Source organism: Pelodiscus sinensis, chromosome 27 (genome assembly GCF_049634645.1).
Source record: "Pelodiscus sinensis isolate JC-2024 chromosome 27, ASM4963464v1, whole genome shotgun sequence".
NCBI lineage: Eukaryota > Metazoa > Chordata > Testudines > Trionychidae > Pelodiscus > Pelodiscus sinensis.
In genome coordinates, this window is record NC_134737.1 from 9356239 (window position 1) to 9369629 (window position 13391).

The window sequence follows — 13391 nt, forward strand, 5'->3', positions numbered from 1 at the left end:
TGTCTCAAGACAGAGTGAAGTGGAGGAGACTTGTAGATGACCTATGCTCCACTCAGAGTACAAGGGTTTAAGAAGCAAGAATCTTTTTTAAAAAAAAAAGCAGAGTGGGAAACACAGATATTATTGATCAGAGGGGTAGCCGTGTTAGTCTGAATCTGCAAAAGCGACGAGGAGTCCTGTGGCACCTTATAGACTAACTGAAGTGTAGGAGCATAAGCTTTCGTGGGCAAAGACCCACTTCGTCAGATGCATGTAGTGGAAATTTCCACTACATGCATCTGACGAAGTGGGTCTTTGCCCACGAAAGCTTATGCTCCTACACTTCAGTTAGTCTATAAGGTGCCACAGGACTCCTCGTCGCTTTTACAGATATTATTGGTTTCTACAACTAGGGCTTGATCCAACATGCACTGAAGTCAATGGAAAAACTCCCTTTTATGTCTACGGGCACGGAGTCGAGTCCTTGGATAAGCAATATGATGTTGCCTTCTCTGCTGTGGTCCTTGCTCGGCTCTCATTTTCAAGGGCTGCCTTCAGTGCCCCTAAAAGAGGGTTGGCACCTGCCCCACAGAAAGAGCCAGAGAAGTCATCCAGGTCAAGAGTCCAAACCATGGCTCCTCCATAGTTGTTCTCCTTCAGGAACTGGGCCTGCAGAAAAAGAACAGACAGTGATGTGCATGGTCTGTTGTTTGTATCTGGCATGTAGTCATGTAACTTAGGTCAGGGGTTTTCAAACTAGAGGTCGTGACCCAGCACGGCGCCGTGGAATGTCGGGCAATGGGTCTCGTTGCTACAGGGGGATCAGGTGAGCAGTGGAAGCACTAAAGCCTGGCTCCTAGGTGGGGGAGCACACAGGGCTCCCTGCCCTGAGCACTGGCTCTGCATTCCCACTGGCTGAGAACCTGCTGCTGTCTGCTTCTGGGGGCAGCATGGTCTGCAGTGCCAGGAAAGGAGGAAGCTGCCTTAACCCCCCCCCCCCCCCCACTGCACCTCTGACCGCGAACTTCTAGAGGTAAGCACCTCCTGCTCCAGCCCCGATACCGCCCCCCCAAAGCCAAAGCCCCCTCCTACAGCCAAAAGCTCCCATCCTCAGCCCCACCCCGGAGCCCACACTCCAGTCAAATTATGTTGGGTCATGCAGGCCCAGCCAAAGATTTCGAGGGGCCCAAGGCAGCATGGCTGAGCCACACAGCCGTGTGGTCAGGGCACTGGGTGAGCAGCCAGGTGGGTGAGGCTGGGAGCTGGGCAGCGCGGGGCCCAAGGCAACCACCTCACTCGCCTTGCCCAAAAGCTGGGCCTGGGGTCGTATCATCAACTATTTTCTTCAACTGGGTCATGAGAAAAAAAAATTGAAACCACTGCCTTAGGGAACAGATGACCCCTAGAAGTCTTTTCCATCTCTAAGTTTGTCCCCATTGATACCAGCTAACCAGAAATTGTTCCAGAGGACGCACCCTGTCTGCCAAGCAAGCCCAAGCAAACACATTCACAATCATAAACAAAAAGACCCCAGGGTGCAGCACACTTGTCATAAGTGTCTAGTGCAGCAAGACTTATGGAATAGACTTCAGTGAAATATATACTGGATAATCCTTGTGTGTGGCGGATCCACTTGGGATTGCTAAGAACTAGGGATGTTAAAAATAGTGTAAGAGGGTAACCGTGTAACAGCTGAAATCTCAGCAGTTACCTGCGCTGCGGGCTCTGCATTGTAAATCTTAGCTGTATACTGCAGAGTTGGCAGCAAAGCCTCTTCCCAGGGAGCTGAGCTGGCAGCCTTGCCCACTCGGGAACAGAGGGCCACATCCTCAGCTGGTGTAGACTGGCATCGTTCCCCTGACTTCTTGGGGCCACACAGATTTACATCGTCTGGGCACTGGTCTCATCTATTAAGGGGCACTTCTACGTTCCTGTTTCCAAGACTCTCTAATGAAGGCCATATGAAAATGGCAAGAACCCACCTTGATCTCAAAGCTCCTCACATCGTCATATCCGACCCACTCATTGTCTTTGAAGGCATATGGGACCTCCTGCTCGTCAATCCAAATAGTGGTGGCTCCTTCTAGGAACGTGCAAACCTGTGGAAATGAAAGCCATTAACAGCCAGTGCACCAGATACACTACAGCCAGTCCCCGAGTTACGCGGATCCGACTTACGTTGGAGCCGTACTTACGAACGGGGCTTTTCTCACCCCGGAGGATGCGGGCGGCGGGACCGCCCAGACGCGCTGCGGTCTGGCCGCCCGCGTCCTCCGGGGCGAGAAAAGCTGCTCTGCGTCTCCCTGGTCTGCCCCCCCAGCAGATGTTGCTCTGCCCCGGGCTTCCTGGAATCAGCCACTGATCAGTTTCAGCAGCAGCTGACTTGGGGACACCTGGGGTAGAGCAGCTGGGGTGCTGCCAGGTTCGTCCCCGCAACGCCGAGGTGCGGCGCTGCGAGGACCTACCCGGCAGCGCCCCAGCTTCTCTGTCCCAGGCGTCCAGATTCAGCTGCTGTTGAAACTGATCAGCAGCTGATTCCAGGAAGCCCGGGGCAGAGAAACTCTGCCTCGGGCTTCCTGTAGTCAGCCGCTGGTCAGTTTCAGCAGCGGCTGAATCTGGACGCCAGTTCCGACTTAAGTACAAATTCAACTTAAGTACAAACCTACTGTCCCTATCTTGTACGTAACCCGGGGACTGCCTGTATTTAGGAGGATATATTCTAGTTTAAACAAGATACACAAAGGTTTGAGGGAAGAGATGACTTAAGCAATCTTGAGTTCTGTCCATTACAACAAATGCATGCCACATACAAGAAAAACAGAAACCAGTCAAAAAGCAAGTTTGATCTGTAAATCTTGGAAGGAAGAATGATGGTACAGTAGTTCGCGCACTGGCTTAGGACACAGGTTCAAATCCCTGCTCTACCACAAATTCCCCTGTATGGCCTTTGGCAAATGTCTCTGTAAAACAGGGATAACAACCCTACCCTGCCTCACAGGATGGTTCAGAGGAAAAACCCATTAAAGATAGGTGCTCAGACACTACAGTAATGGGCACTATGGAAGAACTGGAAGAGATATAACTTGCTTGAGATGCTTACCTCATAGTAAGCCAAGATGCCAGATTCCTTGGTGTGAGGCCCAGGAGACCCACCCCCAGAAGCCGGAGCACCAACCCCAGTATTTGTAGTAGAAAGCTTGAAAGTTCGTCCATATGTTGGGAATCCCATCAGGAGTTTCTCAGCTGGGGCACCATTTTCCTGCCAGTATTGCATAGCATATTTCTGTAGAGAGAAAACCCTTCATGTTGACATGACTTTTACCCCAGACAAACAGCAGACCCTGGGCCTGATCCACTGAAGTTAATGGAAACATTCCTATTGACTTCAATAGTCCCTGGATCTAGCCCTGTATTATTACTTGTTTTCTTACACAGTTGAGGAAGGGATTACTGTCGTACTCATCCAAGCCCTTGTACAAGGGGCTGTTGTGTCCCGTTTCAGAGGCCCAACTTCCATGGAAGTCATAGGTCATCACATTGATAAAATCAAGACTCCTAAAGACAAGCAAAATAAATGATACAGTAAGGAATCCTAGGATTACCATATTTGAACTTTCAAAAAGGAGGACACTCCTGAGAGGGAGTGTATCCATACCAGTACCTACCAACTCACGTTGTAGTCATGTGTTCTATATACTATATACACAACATATACAATGAGTAACAGTGAATATACAACATGAGTAAATGCGGGGGGTCATAAGTCTGGCGGTCATAAGTCAGAGGTTACCTGTATAAAATATACTGTGTACTACTTACCTCTGCCCCGGTAACTCGCCCTGGGCTCCCCGCCCCTGGTAACCTGCCTTGGGCCTCCCACCCCTGCTAATCCACACTGGGCCACCCACCTCTGGTAACCCACCCTGACTCTGGAAGGGGATGCAGGGTTACAGAGCTAGAGAGGCATTTTAGAGCTTGGCGGGGTGCATGTCAATGGGGGCATATGCAGGGCTCAGGAGAAATGTGGGGTTTGGACGATGTGGATGTTTGCACAGCTCCAGCAGTTCAAGCCCCAGGGGGTGCTGGCGGGACTCAGGATGGCGGGACAGGCGTCCAGTGCTAGGGGTGTGTAAAGAGGCTCTACAGGATTTGGATCCATGGGGGTATTTACAGGGCTCTGGGGGCCGCAGGGATCAAGTCTACAGGGGTTGGGGGATGGGTCTCTGAGGCACTGCTGGGAGCCCAGAGCTCTTCCCCATGTGGCATTTGGAGGCTCCGAGGCCAGAGGAGCGGGGTTCAGCCCATCACTAAGCGATGAGTCGCACGCAGCCCCCACCCTGTCCAGCCCCTGCCGGCTGAGCACCGCCGTCCTTACCAGGCCCGCGGCTGCTCACTTACAGCAACCCCTCCCACCCACTGCTAAGGAAGTGCTGTTGAGTCTATGGGCCGCGGAAAGGCCAAACGTCCTTCAGGAAAACTGCAGGCGGGGTTAGGGAGCAAGCCTGGATGGGGATGGACTCAGCGGAGTGGGGAAGCATCCAGCCTGGCACTGAATGAGCTGGGCAAAATCCCAGACATTTTAATATATTTAAAAAACCTGGATGGACAGAAATTTAAGGATCAAAAAGGAGGACATGTCCAGGAAAAACCAGACGTATGGTAACCCTAATGAATCCATTTCCTAAAGGTACATCTACACTGCACGCTTATTTCAAAATAAACTATTCTGGAATAGTTATTCCGAAATAGCTTATTTTGAAATAACACATCTGTACTACAGAGAAGCCTCACAATTAGTCTGAGGCAGGCTTCCCTAATGTGACGTGCTATCTCAATTTAGAGCCCCAAGAGGCACTGGGGAAGAATAACTTAGAATGGCCCTGGTGAGGGGCTATTTTGAAATAGCAGCAGTGGAGCGTCTACACGCCTTATTTCAAAATAGCTATTTCGGAAGAAGCATTATTCCTCGTAGAATGAGGTTTACAGATTTTGGAATAACCCGTCCATTATTTTGAAATTATTTTGAAATAATGGAATGGCTGTGTAGACGCTCTCATTGTTATTTTGAAAGAATGCTAGTTATCACAAAATAATGGTGTAGTATAAATGCAACCTAAAAGACTAAGACTTCTTAACTTTGAAGGGTCTAAGAACACCCAGACCAAAGAAGCACAAGACATGTTAGATTGCTCTAAAGATGGCAAGTCTTTCAGGATCATCATTAGATACTGGACATGCCTGACGATGCGGGGAGGGGAAGGAGAGAGCAAAGGGGGTAACCGTTCCAGGGACCGATGATTCAAAAGGGCCCAGGGCTCCCAGTCAACACGACTGTGGCAGCAGCGATGGCCAGAGTCCTGGGCCCTTTAAATCACTGCTGGAGTCCCAGCTGGTGCTCAAACATTGGCGAGGGGGACAGGGAAACTAGCCCCAAGCCTCGCCCTCTCCATCCAAAGCCCCGCCTCTTCAGGTAGCACGGAGCTGCCCTCCCCCCGCACCTTGCCCAGAGGCCTGGCAATTCTATTGGCCTCCTTGATACTCGATTATTACATTTCATATAGGCTATGTCTAGACTGTAAGCCTCTTTCGAAAGAGAGCGTCTAGACTGCACGTTGAACTTTCGAAAAAGCGGCTTGCTTTTTCGAAAGAAAGCATCCAGTGAGTCTGGATGCTCTCTTTCGAAGAAGCCCTATTTACATTCAAGAATGCCTTCTTTCGAAAGAGGAACTTTCGAAAGAAGGCGTTCTTCCTCGTAAATTGAGGTTTACCGCCATCGAAAGAAAAGCCGCGTTCTTTCGATTTAATTTCGAAAGAACGCGGCTGCAGTCTAGACGCAGGTGAGGTTTTTTCGAAAAAAGGCTACTTTTTTCGAAAAAACCCCTGAGTCTGGACACAGCCATAGTGAGGACCTAAACTGGAGTTTTTATCCAAAGCTCCCAAACTTTGGTGGTTTGGCTAAAACCGGACTAGGATCCAAATTAGCTCTGGGATTGATTTCATTGGATTATTCTTTAATGGGCATAGGAAAGAAGAGCAAGGCAGACAAATCTTCAGGATCATTACCTAATGGCATCTACTGGAACTGTGTCAATAAATCTAAAATAAAGCCACTAGACCCAACAATGCAAAGCCTTTTTCTTATGCTTTTGCTAGCAGGAAATTGTAACATTTTAACCCCCTGGCAGAAATCATCTGACTTACTCCCCCAGTTCAGCCACTTCATATCCAGCATCTATGGTTTCTTTACTGGCTGACACAGCTGCTGAAACCAACAACCTTGCACGACCGGTACTTTCTCCTTCTTCAGTAAAAGCTGCGACCATTTCCTACAAGTATAAAACAAAGGGCAACCACTGTCATGTGAAAATGAGATAAAGAACAATTACATGGAAATTAAGGCCTTTACATTTTTTTTTAAAATATCTGCAACTAATCTGAATATTCCCAACATCTGTGATCACCCTTTATCCAGTGTCAAAACAAGCACTTTTCAGGCACAACCGACAAGTTACAAAGCTCCACGTCAGGGATTAGTCAAATGTTTCGGTGACTTGGAGGAGTTTGGGATCAGACTGTGAACAGTACTTCTCTACCTGAACCAAAAGGGTGAAGCGATGCTTATCCTCTGGGGGGCTTCCGTTGGAACCGGGATACTCCCAATCGAGGTCTAGTCCATCAAAATTATGCGTGCGGAGAAACTCAATCACTGAACTGATGAATGTTTTTCGATTTTCAGATGAAGAAACCATGTCAGTAAATCTGGAAGAAATAACATTTGTCTGACAAGTGCATTATTAGTCCCACCCACCTGCAGTCCTCCAGTCTTTCCAAACAGACAGATCCTGAACTGGGGTAAATCAAAGTCGCTTCACTGACTTCAATGGTATTATGCTGAAGGTCTGGTCCATAGTTCCCGTCAGACTATCTATTATTTCGACAGCCATCTCTCTCTGCTGATGGCGTCATGCTTTTTATTATTGCTTTTGTAACCAGATTTCTCTTCCCTAAATCTTCTCCCTTTATCTCTTCCCCTTCTGCATCATTGCAACATTACCCTCCTCTTTCCATCCTCTACCTGTTGGTTACTATCAAAACCAAGGAAGTCTAAACATAAAGCTACTCTATCATGTGCTGAGAGACCCCACGCCCCAGCCCAGCAAAGCCCAGCTTGAATACAGTAGTCCCTGTGAAGTCAGTTGCACTGCTCACACACTGCAAGTTAAGCACATGCTTAGGTGCTTTGCTGGATAGGAGCAAAGGACTCCGCATCTTGTAGGATTCAACCCACAGCACAGTTAGCGAGCGTCTATTGAATTGGATAGGCTTTAGATTGGGTGGGGAACCTATGGCCCGGGGCCCCTGGCTTCCCTAGATCTGGCCCCAAAGCTCAGGGATTTCTCTCCCCCACCCCCAGCATTGGGGAGCCAGCTCTGGCACGCCAGCCCTATGTCCCCAAGAAGCTGTGTAGATAAGCACCCCTCCCCCATTGCCCAGATATTGCACCCCCACTCCCACGCAGCCTCCACACTCTTACTCCTCTCCTGCACCCTACCTCCCACGCAGCCTCCTCCTGCACCCTACCATCTCCCCAGACCCACCGATCCCAGTCTACTCTTGCACCCTCCCACACCCCAAGCCTGCTTCCCAGCAGCCCCCTCCCACACACTGAATGCCTCATTTTTGGCCCCACCCTAGAGCCCTGAGAGGGCCACAAAATCTACTAGCCCGGGCCCTCCAAGGTTCTGGTGCATGAGGAGAATGTGGGGTTTGTTTGTTTTGCGTCTGACTTTTGTGCAGCCCCCGACTGATTTTTCCCTGGGTCAGTGGCCTCCAACCCAAAAAAGGTTCTTCACCCCCCTCTGGGCTCTATTCGGGATTGGAAAGATTTGATTTTTCTCAGCAGAATGTTAGTACATACGGTATACTACATCTTGGATACCGCGTGCAGTTCTGGATGCCCCATCTTTAAAAAGCTGCATTAGAATTGGAAAAGGTCCAGAGAAAGGAAACAAAACTGATGAGGGGCATGCAACAGTGCCTGGATGAGGTGAGATTAACAAGCCCGGGACTGTTCATCTTAGAAAAGAGGCAACCAAGAGAAAATATGACAGAGGTTTATAAAACTGTGACTGGTTTGGAGAGAGTGAACCGGATTCTGCTGGTTTTCTGCTGGGAGATCATCTTGCTTACAACAATCTTGTGGCCCACAAAGATGAAGGAGGGCCACTCCTGAAGCCCCATCATTAGCCTAGGTTGCCCCTCATTATGCTAGAGGCTCATGGTCATAGTTCCCTCTAGGGTGCGTGCTTGCGCAAGTGTGCAGTAAGAAATTAAGCCCACCCACCTCGTTAGCTGAGCTGCGCAGCAGCAGACAAGCTACTCCTGGGACAGGGCCGCGTAGTGGGCGGCTGCCCTGTGTGCCGGAGCTGGAGTAGCGGCTGCCCAGCTGCTCCCAGGGTACCAAATGGCTACTGAAAATTTTGCATTGGGCACTGTATAAACACAAATTAAAGTCCGGCATTGCTCCAAAGAGCTTACCATCCTAAATCAGGGTGGGGAATCTCACTGTCTTGCCCCTAACTGAGAGTCCTCTGCCTTGCCATCACCACCACTATTTAAAAAGAAAAGGGAAAAGTTCTTACTTTTGGGTATCAAAGGTTCCACCTCCAACAGCCAAGAGTGTGACAAGGTTCTCATTTCTAGAAAGCAGAAAAAAGTTCAGGAGTATGAGATTAAATGACCAAAATATATAAAGATGAAAATAACAGATTTTTTTTTTTAAAAAATGGTTGTCGGTTTGTAAACAATCTCCTTATTCACACCACCTTCTCTAGATTTACACCTCTCTGAGGTCAGAACCTTGCCATTAGCCTTTGGCTCATGACACTGGAATTAAAATTATTTGGATTGTCAGATTCAACATTGTTCAAACCCATCTCTAGATGCACCAAAGGCCTGAAACTCAAAAAGCTCCTGCAAAATTTTGGGGGGATTGAAGTCTGGATCTGAGTAAGATAATAAGCTCCTTTCTGGAGCTCCTTTTTTTAACATCTCTTTGGTGTTGGTGAGGGTCACATTGTAAACCCAGTTCTAAATTTTGCTGAGCAAGCCTGTTTACAGCTTCACAGTATGAGGCGGCAACCAAGATAATCTAAACTTACCTTAGGCAGAATTTTCATCAACAATTATCAAGTGAATTATAATGAAAACATGTTTGCTTCCTGTTTTGCTCCTTGCTCATGAAAAAAGACCAAAACTCTTGGAAAAGGTTTATATTCTGCTTGGTTTTGTTTGTTTCTTCTTGGATGTTGGGGTCCTGATTTCTGTTTAAATTATAAATTGAGACCCTGTCTATCCTAGGGAACTCTGTGGACAGCTGGTGAACTAGCAAGGTTATAATATGAAAGATATCAGAGGAGACTTTTAGTGGCAGGGAAAGTGATTTGTACTCAGACTGTGTAAAACTTTGGATTTGGTTTGTTTTTACCAACAGCGAGTTTATCAAAATGCTCCCTTTAAAAAGGACTTTACAAACCCATTTCCCAAACCACATTTTTGAGTAACCCAAAAGTGACTGAAACTAAAAACTAAGGACATACACAATTTTGGCATCCTGACTATTTCTAAGAATAAAAAATAAACAAGAAAAAAAAACCTTTAAGCACAAGGAAGCAAAAAGGGGAACAAGCCTCCACATTATTCGTTTATAGGTCACATTTAAATAAACTCATTTTTAAAATCCTCTACACATTAGATGTTACTGACTTCTGCTTCAGGTCATTAAACTGTTGGTAGAGGGTTTCATCATTCCATTCGACCTTGGTGATCTCATTGTTCTCCAACCCAGCAAAAGCATAGATCAAATGGGTACACAGGAAAGGGTCCACATTTTCTGGAGTGAACTTGGCTGGTTCTGCCCTGTACTGAGACCAGTTAGTAAAGTAGCACACACGTTTGTACGCTGAGCCTGTTAAAACATAAAATAAAAATAAAATGTGATGGCACTAGTGTCCATTAGTGACACATCATAAGTGGGATCAACCTAGTGATCTTGTGGGCTGACAACTACCCCAAAGATGGCACGGCTACACAATCAATTGGTTGAAATTTGTGAACCAGAATCTCATCTGTTTATCAGGGACAGGCAATAATCTTTGATTGGAGGGGGGGTACTCCAAGAATTTGGTAAGCAGTCAAAGGACACACTCTTCCATGATATTAATGGAGAAGGTGTGGGGTCCGGTATGGAGGCTGGGTGCAGAAGAGAACTTGAAGGGATTGGAATGCTGGCAGGGAGTTTTGGTGAAAGAGGAGGTTGTGACAGGGGGCTGGGATGTAAGAGGGGATGCAGGATCGGGAAGGGCGTTGTGACCTGGAGGAAGGGAATAAGAGGGGGGTGCAGAGTCCGGGAAGGGGCTGTGACCTGTGCCAAAAATGCAAGACGGGTGCAGGGATTTGGGTTGTGACCAGGGGTAGGAGGTTGGGGTGCAAGGTTTGAGAGGGATTTGAGACCTGGAGGAGGGGCATACAAAGGGGTGTAAGGTCTAAAACGGTAGGGGGGGTGGAGTAAGGGTGCAGAGGCTTTGGTTTACATGGGCTAGGGCTGCAGCAGGTTAAGGGGTAAGGGCGGGGCTGGGGTGGCAGAGGCAGGCTTTGGCTGGGCAACACTTACGTGGGCAGCACCCGGCCAGCAGCCCAGGTGATTTCTCAGCCAGGGTCCCTGCTTCCCACGCCCCTGCACTAGGTGCAGAAGCCATGTGTGGCTGACTGAATGCTGCGAGCTCGCAGAGGGGAGGGGGACTTCCCATACTGCTTGTGTTGCAAACAGGCAGCTCCCATTGGCTGGGCTGCCAAGCCTCTTAAACTTCCGCCCTCCAGCTCTTAGTGTTCAGAGACCTCCTCTCAGCGCAGGGTGGGACCTTGGCAGAGGCTCCCATGGACCCGATCTGGTGGCTTGGGAGCTGTATTTTCCTTGCCCCCAGTGCATACTGCATTAGCACTGATGTCTCAGGGCTGCAAACTTCAAATCCCTACCTTGGGTGGAGGCAGATTATGAAAGTTATTTAAGTGCCTATTGTCAGCACCCAGCTCCCCAGAGGCAGATCCCTCTCTACAGCTTTAGGCACTGGCGTAAATACTTTAAAAATCGGGCTCAGCATTCCTTGGCAACTAAGCACCAAACTATAAGAGGAGCCGGTGTTACATATGGGACAGTTGACATGGAAAAGACACTTGTTTCCTGCCCAGACAAAATGACTCCTGTTTCTGTCCCTATTACAGGTGCATGTGGCTGGCAGCATGACTCTATGGTCATATTAAATCGGGGCGCTGGAACTAGTTATATGTGGGGGGGTCTGATGATGGAAACTATATAATTTTGGGTTGCTTTTACTACTTGAAGCAGGCATGTGGCAGCACTCGTACTTCCGGCACCCCACAATTAGATCATGTATAGTTCATGTATAAATGGCCTCAACTCCAGCATGGAAAACATCCCCAGTTGCCATAAATCACACACGCTTCTTCCAGGTGGGGTATGTTAAAACTCGGCTGCCCCATCTAGACCATATAACACTTCCTCATCTTTTGCCAACCCCAAAGTCCAAATCTGATCTTACTCTTGCCCTAATGTAAATCAGGAGTAACTCCTTCCAAGGCAAAGGAATTACACCAGTGAGAGAGGAGACTCATATCAGCCATAGAGAAAATTCTCATGCAGAATTCTTGGCCAAATGCTCGTGGATTTCAGCAGCAGTTTTGCCTGTGTTAGGAATGGGGAGAAACTGAACAGGGACCTGGGGATTTGACCCATTATTTTATTGGTCCCCAGACATCCAAACAGGGAATGAGACATTCTTACCCAGCTGCAACTGCAGAAGAATGGCCACACCTGCAAACCAAATGAAAAGGCATTAGAAAAAAAGTCAGTCTGGTACTTTGTACACTTTGGACCCACCCCTTTGGGGTGAAATCCATTCCTGCACAGAGGGGCCAGCACCATGTAAAGCCCCATTCATGCCCTCAAAGTGCTGCAAAGGCCTTCTGCACACAGGTGAATCTTACTCACTATGCATAAGGTAGCCAAAATCCATTAGAGCAAAGTCTGTGCTAAAACATGCCCATGTGGGATGCTGCTGTTTCAGATATTATTGAGACCAGACGGGGCCATTGGAACATCTAGTCTGACCTCCTGCATAATGCAATTTTAGAAAAGAATCTGTTTGTATCTCATCTGGATCTTTCAATTTCTGGGCCAGGATTCCCCACCATAATGCTCAAAGTATCATTGCAACAGGATCAGATTCACTTACCGGCCCAGAGCAGCATCTTCCCCATCTCAGTCGGAGATTTTGGTTTCAGGAATTATCTAAAAATGGGAGTGGGGGGGAAGATTTGTGTCAGCAGCATGGGAGAAACAAAGGCAGTTGCAGAAAGGTTTCCAGGCAGCTGCTGGGCTACCGTGCAGCTCTTCTCAAGACAAGTCTAGTTGTATTCCAGCAATCCCCACTATCTGCCTTACACAACAGCTCCCAATACTGCCCCCGCTGTTGGAACTGACCTGGATATGATTTTAGAATGTGGTTCTAGTGTAGATAAGACTGAAACAGGGAAGAACGGATATTAGTCTCTGCTAACACGAGTTCAAAACATGTCGGAATAAGTGCAACATCTATGCACACATAGAAACAAGTGCATAATGTGCAGTTATAGGAAACATATATGGACTTCTTCAACGCTCTTGGCAAAATCTCTTTTAAAGCAAACCTATAAAATAAACCGTGCATTTTAAGTGACCTTTCCAGATTTTCTTAGAACCCCAAGTTATGGCTCAACTCACAAAACCAATCTAAAATTAAACTAATCCCTTCCTGATGTGCTGTGCATCCAATCACTGACCTGGCAGATTCCTGTAGCGCAATCCAGGACGGCTGTCTGCGTCTTTCTGCTACCCGCTTCTACCTATTATATATACAAGAAGGTTATCCACTCCCATCCAGATATACATACTGAACTTGCATTTATTAACTCCCCGCTTCCTGAATGTTTCCCTCCTAAATCCAGTGCTCTGACAAATGTTTTGAGAAATAACCATAACAGAATTGCACCACCAAAAGGCAGCTGGTAAAACTTGTTCCAAAACAGCCTACAGCTTAAGAAAGAGCAGCAGTTCCCATCAGTAGTGCCCCATATACCAGTCCAGTCAACAGCCCACACACTCTTCAACAGCATTTACATTTCATAAGGTATCACGGATGATGGTGAAATGTACCCTGGCACAATTATTTTGCACTTTATTCATGCATTAATTACTGTTATCATAGCTGAACTCATTGTCTAAAGAGGACAGTCTCCGGCCTGCAAACCATCAGATAAACAGAACAAGACATAAATTTAAAAAATAACAAATGGTC

At 47.6% G+C, this 13391-nt stretch overlaps 1 protein-coding gene across 3 annotated transcripts; it reads right to left on the reverse strand.

Annotated features, from left to right (window-relative positions):
• Positions 1-302: 302 nt before the first annotated feature.
• On the reverse strand, positions 303-12958 carry LOC102446777 (acidic mammalian chitinase-like). Of its 3 annotated transcripts, XM_075909975.1 has the most exons (12): positions 12877-12907; positions 12539-12578; positions 12291-12346; positions 11840-11869; positions 9745-9946; positions 8622-8678; positions 6573-6738; positions 6181-6305; positions 3411-3534; positions 3080-3262; positions 1962-2078; positions 303-648 (listed from the first exon to the last, which is right to left on the reverse strand). In XM_075909975.1, exons 3-12 carry the CDS (start codon positions 12313-12315, stop codon positions 442-444), a joined length of 1236 nt encoding a protein of 411 aa, XP_075766090.1. In that variant the 5' UTR covers positions 12316-12346; positions 12539-12578; positions 12877-12907; the 3' UTR covers positions 303-441. The 3 variants fall into 3 exon arrangements, with proteins under 3 accessions (XP_075766090.1, XP_006130493.2, XP_006130492.2); XM_006130431.4 differs by lacking the exon at positions 12539-12578 and having other exon boundaries at positions 12877-12958; XM_006130430.4 differs by lacking the exons at positions 11840-11869; positions 12291-12346; positions 12539-12578; positions 12877-12907 and adding an exon at positions 10652-10782.
• Between the last annotated feature and the right edge of the window lie 433 nt (positions 12959-13391).

Coding starts and splice junctions, on each gene's coding strand:
- LOC102446777 (XM_006130430.4), bottom strand. CDS start 10,736: ATGGCTTCTGCACCTAGTGCAGGGGCGTGGGAAGCAGGGACCCTGGCT. Junction 3,535..6,180: donor GAAGTGGCTGAACTGGGGGA/GTAAGTCAGATG, acceptor GCTTGTCTTTAG/GAGTCTTGATTTTATCAATG. Junction 2,079..3,079: donor GCATCTTGGCTTACTATGAG/GTAAGCATCTCA, acceptor TCATTTCCACAG/GTTTGCACGTTCCTAGAAGG.